General features: G+C 48.6%; 2 protein-coding genes across 5 annotated transcripts in view; both read right to left on the reverse strand.

The window, feature by feature from the left end:
• The window catches only part of LOC129829091 (myozenin-1-like), a 6,562-nt gene extending 2,444 nt beyond the window's left edge, over window positions 1-4,118 (reverse strand). For 2 of the 4 annotated variants that reach the window (XM_055890580.1, XM_055890579.1), the window contains exons 1-4: window positions 3,956-4,118; window positions 1,823-1,913; window positions 226-392; window positions 57-132 (exon numbers count right to left, since the gene is read on the reverse strand). In XM_055890580.1, the coding sequence (XP_055746555.1) occupies window positions 57-132; window positions 226-392; window positions 1,823-1,904 (325 nt within the window). In that variant the 5' untranslated portion in view covers window positions 1,905-1,913; window positions 3,956-4,118. The remainder of the gene's footprint in view (window positions 1-56; window positions 133-225; window positions 393-1,822; window positions 1,914-3,955) is intronic. The other 2 variants (XM_055890582.1, XM_055890581.1) reach the window with 2 other exon arrangements.
• Window positions 4,119-7,141: 3,023 nt separating this feature from the next.
• LOC129829092 (synaptopodin 2-like protein) lies at window positions 7,142-17,449 on the reverse strand. The gene is made up of 5 exons (XM_055890583.1): window positions 17,210-17,449; window positions 14,932-15,083; window positions 14,472-14,747; window positions 13,932-14,380; window positions 7,142-10,858 (listed from the first exon to the last, which is right to left on the reverse strand). The coding sequence occupies exons 1-5, from the start codon at window positions 17,309-17,311 to the stop codon at window positions 7,959-7,961; spliced, it is 3,879 nt and encodes a 1,292-aa protein (XP_055746558.1). The 5' UTR covers window positions 17,312-17,449; the 3' UTR covers window positions 7,142-7,958.
• Window positions 17,450-21,333: the final 3,884 nt, after the last annotated feature.

Here is a 21,333-nt window from a genome sequence, read left to right on the forward strand (position 1 = left end):
CAGTACAGCTTGGTACAATAGAACTAATTGAGAAGTCCTAAAAGTGCAACGCCTACCGTGCTCAGGTTCAGGCTCGGGTGGTGGGGCCATCATTTCACAACCCAGGGACGGAACTAGGCTCTGGAGATTCTGCTAGAGGAGACAGGACACACACACACACAGCCAGATCAGCACACACACACACACATGTACCCTTACACCACCCCCCACCCCCCTCTCCCCCACCATATTCTCGTTGGTGACGATGAAGCGCTCCACCCTCTGTTGTCTCCTCCTGAACATCTTGGATCCCTTGTTGGTCATAAGAGACAATTCCTCCAGCATGGTGTCTTTAGGAGTCTTGATCTTAGTGCCCAGATCAAACTCTGATGCCTCGGGGTCCGATTCTTCATCTGTAGAAGGGGGAAACACAATGTCATTGAATGAGATGACATGTACTGTAATTTACATATCCCTGATTGCATTGATTCCAATGCTAAGTTCACAAAGCATCACAGTCCCACCTTTACTATGTAAAGTGATTTGAGCTCTGGAGACGGGCTATATTAATCCATTCAATTATCAATCAATATTCTCTTCCCAGACCCATATCACCACTAACTCTTTCACCCCCTCCCCCATCCTCTAGTCTAAACTCCCAACTCCGAAGCACTGTTGATCTGAAAGTGCAGATAGCTGCGAACAACATGGCGAAAATTCCAACTTAACCAATATGAGAGCAAAGGTGGAAATAGTCAAATGTTACATGGTCCTTCTGTCTCTCTCTCTCTCTCTCTCTCTCTCTCTCTCTCTCTCTCTCTCTCTCTCTCTCCTATACTCTTCTCTTCTCTCTCTCTCTCTCTCTCTCTCTCTCTCTCTCTCCTCTCTCTCTCTCTCTCTCCCTATTCCCTATCTCTCTCTCTCTCTCCCTATTCCCTATATCTCTTTCTCTCTCTCTCTCTCTCTCTCCCTATTCCCTATATCTCTCTCTCTCCCTATTCCCTATATCTCTTTCTCTCTCTCTCTCTCCCTATTCCCTATATCTCTCTCTCTCCCCCTATTCCCTATATCTCTTTCTCTCTCTCTCTCTCCCTATTCCCTATATCTCTCTCTCCCTATTCCCTATATCTCTCGCTCTCCCTATTCCATAAATCTCTTTCTCTCTCTCTCTCCCTATTCCCTATATCTCTCTATCTCTCCGTATTCCCTATTTCTCTCTCTCTCTCTCTCTCTCTCTCTCTCTCTCTCTCTCTCTCTCTCTCTCTCTCTCTCTCATCTCTCTCTCTCTCTCTCCTCTCTCTCCTCTCTCTCTCACTCTCTCTCTCTCCTCTCTCTCTCTCTCTCTCTCTCTCTCTCTCTCTCCTCTCTCTCTCTCTCTCTCTATTCGCTATATCTCTTTCTCTTTCTCTCTCTCTCCATATTCCCTATATCTCTTTCTCTATCTCTCCCCCTATTCCCTATCTCTCTCTCTCTCTGATAAAAGTGTCAAATGTGTTTTACAGATGGCTGGCTGGTCTGCTCTCGTCCCCGTAAAACGTTCTACTCATCATCCGCTACACACTCTCTGATATCACTCACAACACCTGGAGCCCAGCCACACAATACACACACACACACACACACACACACACACACACACACACACACACACACACACACACACACACACACACACACACACACACACACACACACACACACACACACACACAAGGCTGGCAAAGCAATCCTGTGCTGAGCTTGCAGTAGCTTGCAGTACCTTGTAAATCAGGACTGTGTGTGTGTGGTCTGTGTGTGTGTGTGTGTGTGCGTGTGGGCGTGTGTGCGCGTGCATGCGTCATACCGTCCTGGGTGATGTTGGTCAGATCAGTAATGATCTTGTTGGCCTTCTTCCTCTTTGGGGGGGCGGGAGTTGAGAGAGGCATGACTAGAGCCTGCACCAATCAGAAATACACAGTTCAAATCAACAGCCAATCACAGAGCGATCGGTGACATCCACCAATCCCAATCAGACTGATAATGATGATGATGATGATGATACATGACTGACCCGATAAGGAAAGGTTTTAGGTTTCTAGGGAAACATTACTCTGAGGCTCTGAGCCTGTGGGTCTATATTCCATACTGTAGTTGGTGTAATTGGTTTAATCTGCTGTAATTGAAGCTCCTGCTGGAATCCAACACCCTGTAGCTATTATTACTACATGTTCCACAGCAGCTCTGTTGAGTGCTACTGTCACCACTCACACACACACACACACACACACACACACACACACACACACACACACACACACACACACACACACACACACACACACACACACACACACACACACACACACACACACACACACACACACACATACACATACACACACAGGGCAATTCCACAGTGACAGAGTAATGCTGAACTAAGATTTTTCACTTTAAAATGTATGTCAAACTATTTGACCAAGGAGAGTGATGGAGTGCTGCATCAGATGACCTAGCCCCTACAATCACCTGACCTTAACCCAATTGAGAAGGTTTGGGATGAGAAGGGCCGCATAGTGAAGGAAAAGCAGCCAACAAGTGCTCAGCATATGTGGGAACTCCTTCAAGACTGTTGGAAAAGCATTCCTCGTGAAGCTGGTTGAGCGAATGCCAAGACCGTGCAAAGCTGTCATCAAGGCAAAGGGTGGCTACTTTTAAGAATCTCAAATATAAAATACACTTTGATTTGTTTAACACTTTTTTAGTTTCTGCATGATTCTATATGTGTTATTTCATAGTTTTGATGTCTTCACTGTTTTTCTACAATATAGAAAATAGTAAAAATAAAGAAAAACCCTTCTATGAGTAGCTGTGTCCGAACTTTTGACTGGTACTGTATATAAAATGGATTGCCTATATCGTACACAATAAAGACAATCAATTACAGGTCAACATTTAAATATTGCTCCCGCTGAGGTGGGAGAACGCCAGGCTTATGGAGCTCCTGCTGGGTTAGCGTTGGGAAAAGTCCCCCAACTTCAGGAGAACGTGAGCCTGAATGTCTGGTTACCCCAAGCAGAAGGGACTCCTGTCCCGCTCACTATTCCTGTTTCAGCTGCCGATAAATCCCACCGGAGGACAATTAACATAGTCAGTCAGCACATTCCCAAACATCCCATTTCCCAAAACACTCCGCTCCTCCTCTAGAAGTCCCCAGATAATCTCTCTTTCCATTCATTTTTTTTGCAGACGCTTTTCTCCAGAGGTATTTACAGGAGGAATTAGGGTTATATAGACACATTTTTCACCTAATCAGATGGGGATTCAAACCAGCGACCTTTCGGTTACTGGTCCAACGCTCTTAACCACTAGGCTACCTGCCGCTCATCAACCTCACATTCCTAACTCACTCTGTTCTGATGGAACATGGAATGGGAATGGTTTCGGGAACAAGCAGGTCAACAGCATAGTTTGCATTCACTGACCATGTCGTCCTTCAACTTAGTACCCGATGATTTAACACGGGGCTGTCAAAGGTGTATCGAGTAAGTGTTGAAGAGTTTATCAGTCAGCCAGCGTTGCATAATCCATGCAGCTACTAGCTGATGTGAAACGATGCCGTTGATACATTTATTCGTTCATTTTATGATGTGATATGATACGCTGCCATATGGTGGATGACACATGATTCACACTGACGGGGACTTCTCTGCTTGGCACAGCACAGCCTAGCACAGTGCAGGCCCTGCCTGGCATAAACCCATGTTCAATCAACTCTCCAATTGGTATATAGCTCAATTCACTCCCTGCCTAGTAGCTTGACCCTACCCTGGTGACATTTAGACCTGTATCAGTCCTGCATCATTTCCCTATTATCACAACAATATAAGCCACAGACATGTACTGCTTGTGTGTGTGTGTGTGTGTGTGTGTGTGTGAGTGAAAGACTGTGTGTGTGTGTGGGATTGCGTGGGCAGTGATGTCACAAACTCAGCCTTACCTCAGTAGAATCCTCAGGAATTAGAGAAGAAGGAAAGAAGGAGAAGAGTTGAAAGTATTCAAGAGAGTGTCCAAGTGCCTCCCCTCCTCTACACCCAAGAGGGAGTGAAACCCTAGCACAGGAAGGAGCTGGGCTATGGAGGCCTGGGTGGGTGGGTGGAGGTTAAGGGTTCAGGTGGGCTAGGAGCTTCTTAAGGGTCTACGAGGAGACTGATACTATCTCTCAGATGCTCCTGAGGTCTATGTATAGACCAGGAGAGAGAGAGAGAGAGAGAGAGAGAGAGAGAGAGAGAGAGAGAGAGAGAGAGAGAGAGAGAGAGAGAGAGAGAGAGAAAGAGAGAGAGAGAGAGAGATTTTAAGGGGTGTGTGTCAAAAGGGAGGGAGGAATAACGTAATAGAGGATAGAGAAAGATAATTCCTTATCCCGCTTCCCTCCGCTCCCTGAGCAGTGTGTTTCTCACCATACTGAAGTGTCCAGTCCATCCTTCAGACAGGATTTACACCTTTAGACTAAACAGGTGTCTGTGTCCCCATATCAATCAGATCTCTGTTACACAACTGACCACCAAGAGAGCGAGAGGGGGGGACAGGGACATAGAGAGTGAGAGGGGGGGAGACGGGGACATAGAGAGTGAGAGGGGGGGAGAGAGGGGGGGACATAGAGGTTGAGAGGGGGGAGAGAGACGGGGACATAGAGAGCGAGAAGGGGGAGAGAGATGGGGACATAGAGAGTGGGGGGGGGGGACATAGAGAGTGAGGGGGGACATAGAGAGTGGAGGAGGTGGACACAGAAAGTGAGGGGGGAGAGAGATGGGGACATAGAGAGTGAGGGGGGAGATAGAGAGCGAATTGATTCTTCTGATGTCTTTACTTTAATAACATTGTCAAATGTATCAGTGTTTAGAGTCCAGCACTCAGCACTCAACCAGACGACTGGAGATTAACAGGACTAAAAATAGGAGGGGCGCTCGTGATAGTTAGCGTATGAAGATTCAAAAAGGGCCTAACGCCAAGAGAGCCACAGGACTGAGTTCAGTACCAGTTATTACCACAAGTGGATGAAGGTAGGGACGGTCCCATATGATCATAATACAACTCTTACCCAGTCCTTCATTCAAAATCGAATTAAATTGTATTGTATTGGTCACATACACATGGCTAGCAGAAGTTAATGCGAGTGTAGCGAAATGCTTGTGCTTCTAGTTCCGACCATGCAGTAATATCTAACAAGTAATCTAACAATTTCACAACAACTACCTTATACACACAATTGTAAAGGAATGAAAAATAATATGTACATTAAAATATATGGATGAGTGATGGCCGAACGCCGTAGGCAAGATGCAGTAGATGGTATAGAGTACAGTATATACATATGAGATGAGTAATGTAGGGTATGTAAACATTATATAAAGTGACATTGTTTAAAGTGACTAGTGATACATTTATTACAAACAATTTTGAATTATTAGGTGGCTAGAGATTTGAGTCAGTATGTTGGCAGCAGCCACTCAATGTTAGTGATGGCTGTTTAACAGTCTGATGGCCTTGAGATAGAAGCTGTTTTTCAGTCTCTCGGGTCCCAGCTTTGATGCACCTGTACTGACCTCGCCTTCTGGATGATAGCGGGGTGAACAGGCAGTGGCTCGGCTGGTTGTTGTCCTTGATGATCTTTTTGGCCTTCCTGTGACATCGGGTGCTGTAGGTGTCCTGGAGGGCAGGTAGTTTGCCCCCGGTGATGCGCTGTGCAGACCTCACTATCCTCTGGAGAGCCTTACGGTTGTGGGCAGAGCAGTTGCCATACCAGGCGGTGATACAGCCCGACAGGATGCTCTCGATTGTGCATCTGTAAAATGCACCGAGGAACATAAAACGTTCCACCTTCTCCACTATTGTCCCGTCGATGTGGATGGGGGGCTGCTCCCTCTGCTGTTTCCTGTAGTCCACGATCATCTCCTTTGTTTTGTTGACGTTGAGAGGTTATTTTCCTGACACCACACTCCGAGGGCCCTCACTTCCTCCCTGTAGGCCATCTCGTCGTTGTTGGTAATCAAGCCTACCACTGTAGTGTCATCCGCAAACTTGATGATTGAGTTGGAGGCGTGCATGGCCACGCAGTCGTGGGTGAACAGGGAGTACAGGAGAGGGGTGAGAACGCACCTTTGTGGGGCCCCAGTGTTGAGGATCAGCGGGGTGGAGATGTTGTTTTCTACCCTCACCACCTGGGGGCATCCTGTCAGAAAGTCCAGGACCCAGTTGCACAGGGCGGGGTTGACCCAGGGTCTCGAGCTTGATGACGAGTTTGGAGGGTACTATGGTGTTAAATGCTGAGCTGTAGACAATGAACAGCATTCTTACATAGGTATTCCTTATGTCCAGATGGGTTAGGACAGTGTGCAGTGTGATGGCGATTGCGTCGTCTGTGGACCTATTGGGGCAGTAAGCAAATTGGAGTGGGTCTAGGGTGTCAGGTAGGGTGGAGGTGATATGATCCTTGACTAGTCTCTCAAAGCACTTCATGATGACGGAAGTGAGTGCTACGGGGCGATAGTCGTTTAGCTCAGTTACCTTAGCTTTCTTGGGAACAGGAACAATGGTGGCCCTCTTGAAGCATATGGGAACAGCAGACTGGGATAGGGATTGATTGAATATGTCCGTAAACATATCAGCCAGCTGGTCTGCGGATGCTCTGAGGACGCGGCTAGGGATGCCGTCTGGGCCGGCAGCCTTGCGAGGGTTAACACGTTTATATGTTTTACTCACGTTGGCTGCGGTGAAGGAGAGCCCGCTGGTTTTGGTAGCGGGCCGTGTCGGTGGCACTGTATTGTCCTCAAAGCGAGCAAAGAAGCTGTTTAGTTTGTCTGGGAGCAAGACGTCGGGGTCCGCAACGGTGGCTTGATGTTGGTGACATAGGTAGAGACAGACAGACAGACAGGCAGCTGGAGAGTTTCACGTCTAGTTTTATTTCTCTGAACCACAGAATAACAACTTAACAGCTCGCGTATCAACAATCAGACAAATCATCACCACTACCTCCTACCTCCCGTCCCTTCCACCCCTCACCTCCCTTCCTTATAACAATAAAGGGTGCACTTTATGAAGTGGGGAAAACATCTAACAAATGCATCCTGATGTACTACTGTGCAATACTCTGACACAATCATATGAAGCCCCCCCCCCCCCCCCCCAAAAAAAACGGTCTATTTTATAATATTCAGAATAAGAATATAATCACAATAATCATGACAATAATAAGTACAATATAGTTGTAACGGAGTCAGATCTCTATTTCAGATTCAGGCCTTTATGTGACCAACTGGGCCGTCTTCAATCCACGAGATGGTGTTAGCCCGCCAAGCTAAAGCCACAATGGCAGCACACAGCAGGCATATAGTCCATCCTAGTCTTTAACAGATTAGCATATTACCGAACAGTTTGTCTCTTAGAGAGGACTCTTATTTCCTCTCCTCTAATCCCTCCTCTCCCTCCTCCCTCGCTCTCTCGTTCCACAGGCTTGTCTTTAGCACATCCTCCATGTATCAGTTTATCGCTCAACTTCATTCTTTATTTTCACCTTCATTCTGTCGACCCCATCACTTTAAATAAACTTTCTTAAACTTCACATCGTGCCCCATTTTCTCTCCCTGTCCATGTCTTTCTTATTTTAGATCACTTTTTTATCTTTCTGATTGTCATTAAATACTTATTTTACATTCATATATTTATACATATCAACTATATCAACAACATGTATCGACTATACATCAGACAATATTTTTTACGAAGCGAAACAGAGGTGGTCAAATGATCATAAGAAGAAAAATGATGAAATGCGTGGTGTGATCCAAGAGTTGCAATAGTGCCCAAACAAGAAATCAATCAAATCCTGCAATGCACCAAACTAACATCTTATTTGACGTGACAAAGACCAAAAACCAAAATCACAACAGAATGTGGGGGGATTTATATTCCTGTCATTTCGTGCCAATTCATGACCTGCAACCTCAGTGCGTGGTGGATCCGGGGCGCCAGACACTGGGTTGCAGACCCAGGTTAGAGGTGCTGAATCTGGGGCAAGGCACTCTGGAGGGCTTGGTGGAGGCGGGGCGAGGTGGGGTGTGGGCAGGAGGACTGAGATCAGGGGCGCTCTTAAATTGCCTGTTACCCTGTTGAGGGGCGTGGGGCTCGGAGGGGTAGGGGTGAGGGTTAGGGACATGGGCAGAGGGGAAGCTAGGGAGCTGAGGGAGGGGGGCGGTGGGGGCTGGAGGAGGAGGGACCCACTGGGACTGAAGCTGGTAGGGGGTGTTAGAGGGGGATTGGTAGCAGGAAGTGGCTGTGGGCAGAGGGGAAATGATATCAGACCTCCACAGCGGTTCTCCCAGTGTGGTTGCTGACCGTGGGACAATGATCGTAGGAGAGGGGCCTGTGGGAGGTGGCGTGGAGAAGCGCTTGATCTCATACACACGTGGCGTCTTGATTGGCCCGTAGGAGCCGCCAGTCTGCTGTTGATAGGCCTGTGCTTGCTGGGGAGTCCCGCCCCCGTAACTGAAGAGGGAGGAGTTTAGCTGGTAGGGCTGGTGACTCATAAAGTCCAGAGCCTTGATGCCTTGAGCCTTCTGACCCCCAGGAGCGTCTTTTTGCCCCGCTGGTCTCCCACCCTGCCCTGCAACCCCCGCCCTCTGGCGCTGGGCCTGGGGAGGGCAGGAGGGGGAGAGGAGGGGGTTGTAGCTGATGGGAGGGGGGGCTCTGCAGCTGGAGGAGTATCTGAATTGAGAGGGGAGGGAGGGGGTGGGAGAGGGCTGGCGGGGGTGGCCGAGAGAGGGTTGGGGTGAGGAGGGGGTGCTTTCCACCACAAAGCGATCCATCCTGCTCTGCCTACGGGCGAACAGCTGACCCCCCTTCCCCGCTAACTGGGGTATCTGTGGAGGGCCCTGCGTTTTAGGGGCCACAGGAGGGGGCTTGGGGCCTTTCCGGGCCTGCATGAAGTTACAGGCCTCAGCCCCCAGCCTCAACCAGTCCTCTTCAGGGCCAGACTCACCTCCAGTCTCCACACCTCCCACTCCTCCACTAGGCCCCATGGAGCCGGGACCGGGACCGGGACCGGGGCGTGGACCCATCCTGGTTGGTGCGTCCGGGTTTTGGAGCAGTTCGAGCAGGGCCGGGTTGGGAGACACATCCTTCTTGTTCTCCACAGACGGACGGAACATGGGCTTCTTGTTGCTGCGACGACGTGCCTCCGCAAGTATGCCTGTTCTGGAGGCGGGGACAGCGATACGCTGTTCACGGGAGGACAGCGAATCAGAGGATGGGGGCTGGGCAGTGGAGGGGGTCGCTATGGCAACATAGGGGTTGAAGGTCAGGGGAGGAGGGGGTTGGGTCTGAGCAAGGGGGGGTGGCTGAGAGTAAGGTGTGGGATAGGAAGGAGAGAAGGATTGATTAAGAGAAGGAGGAGCAGAGAAAGGCTGGGCAGCCACAGCAGAGGATGGATAGACTGGGGCGTCAGGAGGAGGAGAGAAAGGTTGTTGAGGAGGAGCAGAGAAGTGTTGAGTGGGGGCAGGAGGAGGTGGAGAGAAAGGTTGTCGAGGAGGAGCAGAGAAGTGTTGAGTGGGGGCAGGAGGAGGTGGAGAGAAAGGTTGTCGAGGAGGAGCAGAGAAGTGTTGAGTGGGGGCAGGAGGAGGTGGAGAGAAAGGTTGTCGAGGAGGAGCAGAGAAGTGTTGAGTGGGGGCAGGAGGAGGTGGAGAGAAAGGTTGTCGAGGAGGAGCAGAGAAGTGTTGAGTGGGGGCAGGAGGAGGTGGGGAGAAAGGTTGAGGAGCAGTCAAGGAGCAGAAGTGTTGGGTGGGTTGAGGAGGATGATTAGGAAGAGAATAGGGGGCAGAAGAGGGAGAGAAGGTGGCAGTATGGACAGAGGGAGGAGTGAAAGGTTGAGAGGGAGTGTAGGTAAGAGAGAAGGGAGCTGAGGCCAAAGAGGGAGGAGGAGAGAGGATAGCTGCAGCAGGTCTAGGGGGGATGTAGAGAGAGGTACTGGAGACCGCTCTCCTTGCCTGGGGCCCCCCTGAAGGGCGAGGAGGGGCAATGGTCACCATGGATACCGCAGAGGTGGGTTTGGAAACCATTGTTACGGCAGGAGTGGGCTGGCCGGGTCGAAAGATGACAGGGGTGGCTGGAGGGCGAGATGGGGCGAGGCCTGAGGTGAAGGGGCATGCCGTGCGGTTATGGATCCCTCCAGGCGGGTTAAAGTTAGGGTTTAGGTCAGGCTGGAGGATAGGTGTGTGAGAGGGGGGGGTCAGAACCACACTGGCCCGACTCACCCCTACAGGGCCCCCGTTTGACAAACCTGCGGCCGGGGCGACATGGGTGGCCATTTTCCTTTGCTGCTCATACTGCTCTGTCTCTTTCCCCTGATAGGCAATGGAGTCCAGCCCTGGGCTCTGATAGGCCGGGGCATTCGTCACAGAGCCCTGATTGATTGACACATTCATCTCTGGGCTCTGGTAAGCCGAGGAATCCAACCCTGAGCTCTGATTGGTTGGTGTTTGGGACCTTGAGTTATAGGTGGATGGACAGGCGGAGCTCCTCCTATCCAGCAGGTCCAGGTATCCGCTGTCCCAGGTGGGGTCAAAGGTTCCAGCGAAGCCCTCTTCATCCACCTCTGAACCCGAGAGGAAGGAAATCCCCTCCTCCTCCTCTCCCTCCGTCTCTCCCCCAGTCTCAGGACCCACCTCCCCCTCCGCGCGGCCGAAACAGGTGAGGGTGTACTTCTTGGCACGCTGGCGTCTCTTCTTGAACATGAGAACCCCTTTGGAGTTGGAGTACGGAGCGTCGGTGAGCAGGGAGGCGATGGAACGACATTTAGTACGAGCCTCTTTCACCTGCTTCTCTACCACACTCTCTCCTCTCTGCAGCTCTGGGAGACATGGGGAGGGATGTGAGGAGGGAGGAGGAGAGGGAGAGAGAGTAAGAGAGGACAGAGGATTAAATACAGGAGTGTCAATTGGGTATGGCAGTCGCCATATCATAGCTCAACACCAATGATTTAAAATAGGCTATTAAAATCATTCCAATCTCGATTCAAATGCAAATGCAGTTTAGCAGTATTTGTTTGTATGTCTGGCTTTATATAGAGCAGAGATCTATAATTAATGACAAGATACTCATGTCTCTGCCCTAACAATGGGAGTCGTTGTCCCAAAGGCGGGAAGGCAGGCGACAAGCTTAGGCCAAATAAGCCCATTGAAACAGATTGGGTTGATTTTGGACAGATTTTGACGAGAATGAAACCTCTTGCTTCGCTTCCTTCTCTCTATGGAGAGCGCGTCGATGCAGCTGCAGGGAAGAGCGGGACTTTTTCTCAACACATTGCAGAGGTAAAGATGGCTGTAGTAGATGGCTTTGGCTAGGTAACTGCCAAAGCCATCTGACTTAACATGAAACTAAACTGGAGTTTTAATCCCGGTGCTGAGCTAGTGCATCGAAAGTTAAGTAGCCTTTTGACAGGTGAGTTAACTAACAGCAACAAGGTGATAATGACTGGAGTCAATTTTGCTTGTTTTTGCTGTTCTCCAAATTGCATTTTAGAGTATGTACATTTTGTAGATAAGCAGTAAATGCAGTCACTTTTTTAAGAAATCCCCGTCACTTTGCCATACCCAAGGCTTAGCTGAAATGATGCCCCTGATTAAATAAGTAACTGAAATGAATAAGAAAGGTCTGGTTAGAATTATGTCTGTGATCAACAGAATGACATCATAGCATCTGGAATGTCACTCTGGAATAACACCATCTGGAATGACACCATGATAGGTGACACCATCAACAAGTAGGGAGGGGCTCAACCCTGACAGACAGGAGAGTGTGCTGGGGGGCTCAAAGCTCTAAATTCCCCCTAGTCCCCAGTTGAGCAGCGACCTGTTAGACTGTTGGTCAGTGTCCACATCCCTGTCTGCAAGGGCGTAACTTTGTGTTGCATATTTGGTGGTCAGGGTTAATGGATACCGGGGTCAACACCTTTCTAGAGGGGTTCGGGAACATGCCCCCCCAGGAGACTTTAAAAAATTGCTGTGAAATGGTTGTTCCTGGTGAATTTTGAAGAGAAAATACAAAATATTCATGATAATTTGGTCAATATATCCCAATCTCATCTGAAATAGCAATAATGTCCGTATTACTTTTGAACTGTTGGTCTAATTCTAAGGCTGTGTTTACACAGTCTGCCCAATTCAGATGTTTTGCCAATAATTGAGAAAACTATCCAAATCAGTTCAGAGAGTCACCACCGTACCCCTTTAAATGCCATAACCGCTTATGCTTATTTGTGTACCCTTCAGCACGCTTGGCATGTCATTTTGTTTGTAGAATGACTGTGAGAAAGTCAGTTCTGGCAACTTTTACTTCAAAATGAATGTCCAGAAATGAGCCGAACAACATATCGGTCTATATTATCAGGCTGCTGTATTACTTAGCAATATCATTATCACCTGTATCCCAACTGATGCAGCATAGTGCCAATAAATACATAGACTGAAGCATGGGGTTCCCCATCTGTATTTGTGCTAATCATTAACTAGATCAGCGCTTCCCAAACCTTGTTCAGTCATGCCCCCCTTTCATTATGGGGGAACATCCTTTGCACACCTGTCTGGGCACATGCATGCGCATTCACACACACACAGTCTATCGGGTTCTCCCCCTTACATCACCCACCTCACATACGCGCAAGGAATGTCCACACAACAACCTTGTAAAAGGTGTGTGTGTGTTGTTCTAGGTCGTCAAGAACAACTTACTCATTACTCTTAGCTCTGTGTGTGTGTGTGTGTGTGTGTGTGTGTGTGTGTGTGTGTGTGTGTGTGTGTGTGTGTGTGTGTGTGTGTGTGTGTGTGTGTGTGTGTGTGTGTGTGTGTGTGTGTGTGTGTGTGTGTGTGTGTGTGTGTGTGTGTGTGTGTATTATGAGAAAGGGCAGGTCACTTGTCCCCTCAATCAACAGTCTGTCACTATTGTCTTTGTCCAAGATGTAACCTTGCCTGAAACCTGAAGACTTGCATTAGCGCCTCAAAAACGAATGCCTAGCCTTTAGCTCAGCAGGCTAAAACCGTGCTTGGGATGAAAATCAGTGAGTCACAACCAACTGCTATAGTTCAGGGTGAGGTAGACAGCTGTGAGACATTCATGTAGTCATTTAAGCAGGTCAGACATACATAGGTCAGTATGTATAGCTTCATGGGAAGAATGTTGTTTTTCACATCCTTGAAACCTTATTTACAGATTCAAATCATATAAATAGGGTATATATCATTGATCATGTAAATAGGGTATATATCATTGATCATATAAATAGGGTATATATCATTGATCATGTAAATAGGGTATATATCATTGATCATGTAAATAGGGTATATATCATTGATCATGTAAATAGGGTATATATATCAATGATCATGTATGCTGCCCCCTCCACCATTGCACATTCAGCTGTGTGGATCACTAAATGGGAGGTCAGTTTTGTCCGTGTGTCCATCAACGCTAGATGGGAATGCTAGCTGCCCAACTATAAATAGTCTAGAGGAGACCAGGGCTTAGAATACTGACTGGGGAGACTAAGGGGCAGAAATAGGAGATGAAAATAGGAGATGAAGGCTTTGATTCATAGGATAGACAGCAACTGGAAATATCTCTTCCTCTCTTCCTCCCTCTCTTCCTCCCTCTCTCTCTCTCTCTCTCTCTCTCTCTCTCTCTCTCTCTCTCTCTCTCTCTCTCTCTCTCTCTCTCTCTCTCTCTCTTCCCCCCCCCTCTCTCTCTCTCTCTCTCTCTCTAACAACCCCCTCCTAGCTGACCACCAGAGGGGGTCCTATCACAGCTCAGACACTCTTAACACTCAGACAATCCACAGGCTTCGCAGAGACCGTTCCAAGCAGCCCGAAGAGTTCAAGTGTAGGCTGTATTGTGTATAGTTTGTAGGGTATCTGGTATAGTGCACTCACTGGCTTGCCTGGCCTTGTCCTTGTACGTGGTAGATAGATCATCACTGACTGGGGTCAGCTGGGCACCCACCATGGGAACCATCTGTCGGCTGGAGCCCAGCATCATGGCTCCTTTAGCCCGCTCTGGAGACACCAGGGGTGAGCAGGCCAGACCCACACACAACCCTGCCTCCTGGAAACCACTGTCTCCCTCTCCCTCCGCCTCTCTTCCCCCCGTCGGCTCCCCCTGCTCAGGATGTGGGACGGGCTGGGCTGGGTGGGTCCACTCTGGCTGGGACTGGGGGGGTTGGGGTTGGTAGACCACCTCCCTGCGTGGTACTCCAAGTTGAAACCCCCCTGTTCCCAATCCTGTTGGTTGCTCCCACTGTTGGATCACCCCGTTTCCAAATGTGGGTAGTTGCTCCCAGGGCCCCTGCAGGGAAACCCCTCCATCTGGAGCGCTCTCATACCTGGAGGAAGAGAGAGAGAGAGGGATTGGATAGGTCAAGATGTCATGGTACAAACCAGGAAGCAAGGTTGGGGATGATTATTGTCTCGTACCCGCTCAACTCCGAGGTCTCCTCCTCCTGCTGCTGGCGACCAGGAGAGCGTGTATGTGGAGGTGTGCGTCGCTGACGGCGGTGTGTGTGTGTGTGTGTGTCCGCGTCACTGTCCGTCTCTCCATAGTAGGCCTCACTGTCAGGGGGGGAGGTGATGGTGAGGCAGGCTGGCCCGTCAGTGGGGGAGAGAACTGGGTGTGTCGGTGTGTATGTGTGTGTAGCTATATGTGTAGGTGTACGACCCGACACGGCCACAGTGTGGACCCCAGACCTAGACCTGGAGACAGAAAGAAATGGAGAAAGATAGTCAGGCTGTGTGTGTGTGTGTTCATGTATGTATCTGCTTTGCGTATTATATACTTGTATCGGTCTAGTCTAGGTGTGTATTTGCTTACATGTGTGTGCGTGCGTGCGTGCGTGCGTGCGAGCGTGCGTGCGTGCGTCTGTGTGTGTGCTCTGACCTCTTGATCCTGAGGTTGAGTGTGTGCCGGTGGGAATCGATGAGGGTCATGGCCTGAGCGTGGCTGAGCTCGGCACACACACGGTCGCCAATGGCAACCAACTCATCCTCCTCCCTCAGGCCAGCCCTGCATGCCTTACTGCGCCGTCGCACCTGCAACACACACCACACACATTAACATATACACACACACACACACACACAGCCTCAATCCAGCAGCATGGAATCACAGGGGGGGACAACTCAGTTATGAGGTTATGGGGTGTGAGGTCATCATCGCTTCTGGGATATGAGGAGGGGGAGGGGGGGGCTGAAGGGTGGTACAATTTAGGCAATGATGTCATAAACCTATCTTTACTGAAGGGGGGTTGGGGGGTGGAAGCAGAGCTCTATAGACATGGAGAGAGCGCGCGAGAGCGAGAGAGAGAGAGAGAGAGAGAGAGAGAGAGAGAGAGAGAGAGAGAGAGAAAGAGAGAGAGAAAGAGAGAGCGAGAGCGAGCGCGAGAGAGAAGGGATAAAGAGAAGGGGTGAAGGGAGGTGGGGAGAAAGGGGAAGAAGGAGAGAGAGAAATGAGGAGGATAGAGAGAGCCGGTTAAGAGAGATACAGGGAGAGAGATGGGGTGTGGAAAGAAAGGGGGAGAGAGAAAGAGAGAGGGAGGGAAAGAGCAGGTGACAGACGACAGATAGCAGAGACATGTCATGCTAAACAGCCAAATATCTAAGGGATAAGACACTCAAACCAACCCCACACAAGCACGGTTTGGTCACCTGTCGAGTGCAGTTTCTTCACACAAAATCTGGTACTAAACAGACCATCCCATAAGACACCACTACCCCATTGACACACACACACACACACACACACACACACACACACACACACACACACACACACACACACACACACACACACACACACACACACACACACACACACACACTGTGGGAAAACACAATGAGAGAGAGGGTATTAGACAGATGCACCCCACCCTCCCCCTTCCATACATACATTGCAGGCCCAGGGCAGAGGGCACGCCTCACATTCACCATGTGTTCCCCATACACCCCAAAATAAACCCCAGCAATTGAACCAGCCACATTTCTAGACGGACCCACAGAGCAGCTAACCAGGGATGTAGCCTTTTGTGTGTGTGTGTGTGTGTGTGTGTGTGTGCGTGCGTGCGTGCGTGCGTGTGTGTGTGGAGGGCAGACGTGCCTCAGATAAGCCCAGCTAGGAGTACAGAGGTCCGTAGGATCAGAATAGCTCATTTAAGAGGAGCTGGAGCAGGCCATGGAAAAAAAAGGCCTCTCTCTCTCACACACCACTACAGATAAAACTAGAGGTGACCTTGTCTGGCAATGGCAACAGAACAGTGACTAGCTGCTCATCAGGACCTTGTTTAGCTGAAAGGTGTGATGGAGAAAAAGCCTGCATTTCATGTATCTCTCCCATGGCCACCCCTGGTTTATAGAATAGAATAAAATAGAACCCAGTACGAACATCTATGCCAAGCAGAGTCAGGTCATGGCCCATCTTTTCACAATACCTTTTCTGATTAGATTAAATGCATTCTGCCCTGTCAACACCAACATGTCTGCGTGTGTGTGTGTGTGTGTGTTTCTGTGTGTCCACTTAGAGAGCATGCCCTCAATTCCTGTGCTCGTGTCTTACTAGCATACGACACTGACAGAGACAACATAATAATTCCGATCACACACCATCTCAAACACACACATTAATACATAGAGATGAAACACACTTAAACACCAAGAAAGGTCATAGATCATGTGTCCATTAGGGTCAGCCCATGATCCACAGTCCCTAAAATCCAATCACCATGACAACCAAACAGACTTTTTAGGAAGGGTTACACAGCTAAGTAATGAAAATTATGCCTTACAGAACTTTTCCAGCAGCTCAACGTGCTTTACGTTACATGGGGGGGAAGGGGGAACTTGCCGGCTTCTACCAATGTGTAGCACCCACCTGGCTGATGCCACAGCAGTCATTTTGTGCCAGAGGGTTCAGTTATCGAACCAGTAATGACCAGGCAGGCAGCGCACGACATGGAGAGGGCAGAACTCTGACGGCCTGAGACCACCATCTACATACACCCGCTGTTCCCTAGCCCTCTCCTGCAACTGTTACTCCATGATCTGCCCCGTGCTCCACTCTTTTCCACACATACTCGTACCATTCTGTCCCCACAGCCCAGCGTATAACAGACACACAACCTGCTGTTCCACCTACCCCACTCTATCACACACACAAGTTGTACCTTGGACACCTGCAGTGGTGTTTGGTGCTCTGCTCCTCCTTGCAGTCTGAAGCCCCATGGAGCCCCTCCTGAGAGAGTGATCACCACCTCCTCTGCTACCATCACTACTCAATAACACACACACACTAAACAACACTGCACACAAAGTGTATGTCTCTCTGGTTCTTCCGACTGCTCTGTGTATGTGCTGTCTCTCTGGTCTGACATACTTCCTCTGTGACCCAGCCCCCTCCACCCAGAGAGAGGGGGGTTGAGAGGGAAGGGGGTAGAGAGAAAGAAAGAGAGAGAGAGAGAGAGAGGGAGAGAGAGAGAGAGAGAGAGAGAGAGAGAGAGAGAGAGAGAGAGAGAGAGGGAGAGAGAGAGAGAGAGAGAGAGAGAGAGAGAGAGAGAGAGAGAGAGAGAGAGAGAGAGAGGAACTGGTTTCCCTCTGCTAACAGTGGAATGCTGTGTCGGCTGTCAGGGGGGGCACAGGGGTGAGAGGGTGTGTGTGTGTGTGTGTGTGTGTGTGTGTGTGTGTGTGTGTGTGTGTGTGTGTGTGTGTGTGTGTGTGTGTGTGTGAGTTTTATATCCACCACACGTGTCATGTCACTCTGCAGGATGCTGATAGATCCTCCCAAAATAACCCCCTGACCCCATCACACAAACTGCCCTGACCCCCAAACCAGCCGTCTCCGAGGCTTTGTGTCCAACTGCCCTGAGTGAAGAGGACAGAGTGGAAAGGAGAGGGTGAGGGGTATTTTAAGAGCAGAACATAGGCCTACATATTGTGGTCCACATTCCACATTCACAGTGAGCTAAGGCCAGCCTGTCATAGCGGGTCAGTGTTGCTAGGGGGCGCTATTACACTGCTGTTATGATAACACCAGAGATTTGTGTCTAAAGCGATACCAGTTTTGGTAATACAGTAGTCTACTGATCATATTTTTTTACCGACACGTCAGCAACTCGTGGCCACATTAAACTGGCCACACGTTTTTCGGATTTAAAAACCTGCGGTAAAATGCTATGTGATTAACCAGGTTTCCATCCAAACTTTCTATGCGAGTAAATGCACGTCGGATGAAACAAATGTAATGACAGGCCAGGCCTGATGGAAACAGAAAAATGTTCGGTAAACTTTCAAAATGTCGACAAAACAAAATACACTAGACAAGGTGGAATCTTTTTGTGTGGGTAAAACGAATTATGCGAGAAATGTCGGTGGATATAATAACAATCATATCGAATTAAATTTGGAGTGACACGATGACGTGTGGTCCTCGCACGACGACTTGTCAGGAAATCATGCTGATTATGATGAACTTCACAGGTTGGTGAAAGTGCAAGTTGATGAGCATGATGCTCCTTTCCAATAAATATCGAGGCTCTTATTCTGGTGACATGATCATCGAAGCTGGGCTGCCGTTTGGCAAATAAAAATAATCTCATCATGTAGACTATACTGTACAGTACGTGTATTTGCGCGCTGTTGGCTAGAGCGCACGTGCCAATACCTGAGTGGGCAGACATTTTTTGTGGGAAAACCATCAGTGGAGTTGAATATGTGATGGAAACCCATTTAACTTGTATTTTGTATTCAGTACATGGGAATTTAACTGCAAAAATCATTTTTATGTGCACTACGTATTCACGCACATTCTTTAATCTGCAACAAGATTGGTCACTTCCTGTTGAATCTGCAGACGTGTTGCTGTGCGTTTTGCTGCCAACTTTACTTTACTTTGCTAGCTGACAACTTTACGTTTTTTTGTTTTGTTTCTGTTTTTAATTACCGTTTATATTTTTAGTTTTTCCATCGCAACTTTTTTCCCTCATTCAACTTTTTCACTCCGGACGCTTTATCTGGACATGGTTCGTCAACACCTTCAACAGCCGAAGCTAAGTAGTAACATTAACATGATGTCTTCTAATTGCAGTCGCTGTACTCATAATATACAGGAGAACGATCGCCTTACGGCGAAAATAGCTGTGCTGCAAGCCCAGCTTCAGACGCAATCGTTAGGCAAGGGTCATTTCAGTGTAGGAAAGGAAGAAACAGCGTCTGTGCCACCAGTAAGTACAGATAGTAACGTTAGTATAAATCCCCCCGCACAGTCCCCGCAGCCGGACAACTTTCTCATGGTTTCTGGAGGGAAATGCTGTTGGAATGCTCAACCGGTGTCGCTCATTCAGCCGACAGAAACTTTCAACCGGTTTTCCCCATTATGTAGCGAGTCGGAGTCTGAGTCTGAGTCTTCTCTTGTCTCTACTCCTCCCGTTACGAGGTCTGAGACGCCGAAGGCTCCCACCGTTAGCTCTGACAAATTGAAAACCCTAGTCATTGGCGACTCCATTACCCGCAGTATTAGACTTAAAACGAATCACCCAGCGATCATACACTGTTTACCAGGGGGCAGGGCTACCGACGTTAAGGCTAATCTTAAGATGGTGCTGGCTAAAGCTAAATCTGGCGAGTGTAGAGAGTATAGAGATATTGTTATCCACGTCGGCACCAACGATGTTAGGATGAAACAGTCAGAGGTCACCAAGTGCAACATAGCTTCAGCATGTAAATCAGCTAGAAAGATGTCGGCATCGAGTAATTGTCTCTGGCCCCCTCCCAGTTAGGGGGAGTGACGAGCTCTACAGCAGAGTCTCAGCACTCAATCGCTGGTTGAAAACTGTTTTCTGCCCCTCCCAAAAGATAGAATTTGTAGATAATTGGCCCTCTTTCTGGGACTCACCCACAAACAGGACCAAGCCTGACCTGCTAAGGAGTGACGGACTCCATCCTACCTGGAGGGGTGCTCTCATCTTATCTACCAACATAGATAGGGCTCTAACTTCTTTAGCCCCACAATGAAATAGGGTGCAGGCCAGGCAGCAGGCTGTTAGCCAACCTGCCAGCTTAGTGGAGTCTGCCAATAGCACAGTCAGTGTAGTCAGCTCAGCCATACCCATTGAGACTGTGTCTGTGCCTCGACCTAGGTTGGGCAAAACTAAACATGGCGGTGTTCGCCTTAGCAATCTTATTAGGATAAAGACCTCCTCCATTCCTGCCATTATTGAAAGAGATCGTGATACCTCACATCTCAAAATAGGGTTACTTAATGTTAGATCCCTCACTTCAAAGGCAGTCATAGTCAATGAACTAATCACTGATCATAATCTTGATGTGATTGGCCTGACTGAAACATGGCTTAAGCCTGATGAATTTACTGTGTTAAATGAGGCCTCACCTCCTGGTTACACTAGTGACCATATCCCCCGTGCATCCCGCAAAGGCGGAGGTGTTGCTAACATCTACGATAGCAAATTTCAATTTACAAAAAAAAAAATGGCGTTTTCGTCTTTTGAGCTTCTAGTCATGAAATCTATGCAGCCTACTCAATCACTTTTTATAGCTACTGTTTACAGGCCTCCTGGGCCATATACAGCGTTCCTCTCTGAGTTTCCTGAATTCCTATAAGACCTTGTAGTCATAGCAGATCATATTCTAATTTTTGGTGATTTTAATATTCACATGGAGAAGTCCACAGACCCACTCCAAAAGTCTTTCGTAGCCATCATCGACTCAGTGGGTTTTGTCCAACATGTCTCTGGACCTACTCACTGCCACAGTCATACTCTGGACCTAGTTTTGTCCCATGGAATAAATGTTGTAGATCTTAATGTTTTTCCACATAATCCTGGACTATCGGACCACCATTTTATTACGTTTGCAATCGCAACAAATAATCTGCTCAGACCCCAACCAAGGAGCATCAAAAGTCGTGCTATAAATTCTCAGACAACACAAAAATTCCTTGATGCCCTTCCAGACTCCTTCTGCCTACCCAAGGACGTCAGAGGACAAAAATCAGTTAACCACTTAACTGAGGAACTCAATTTAACCTTGCGCAATACCCTAGATGCAGTTGCACCCCTAAAAACGAAAAACATTTGTCATAAGAAACTAGCTCCCTGGTATACAGAAAATACCCGAGCTTTGAAGCAAGCTTCCAGGAAATTGGAACGGAAATGGCGCCACACAAAACTGGAAGTCTTCCGACTAGCTTGGAAAGACAGTACCGTGCAGTACCGAAGAGCCCTCACTGCTGCTCGATCATCCTACTTTTCCAACTTAATCGAGGAAAATAAGAACA

This window comes from Salvelinus fontinalis, chromosome 30 (assembly GCF_029448725.1).
Source record: "Salvelinus fontinalis isolate EN_2023a chromosome 30, ASM2944872v1, whole genome shotgun sequence".
Lineage (NCBI taxonomy): Eukaryota > Metazoa > Chordata > Actinopteri > Salmoniformes > Salmonidae > Salvelinus > Salvelinus fontinalis.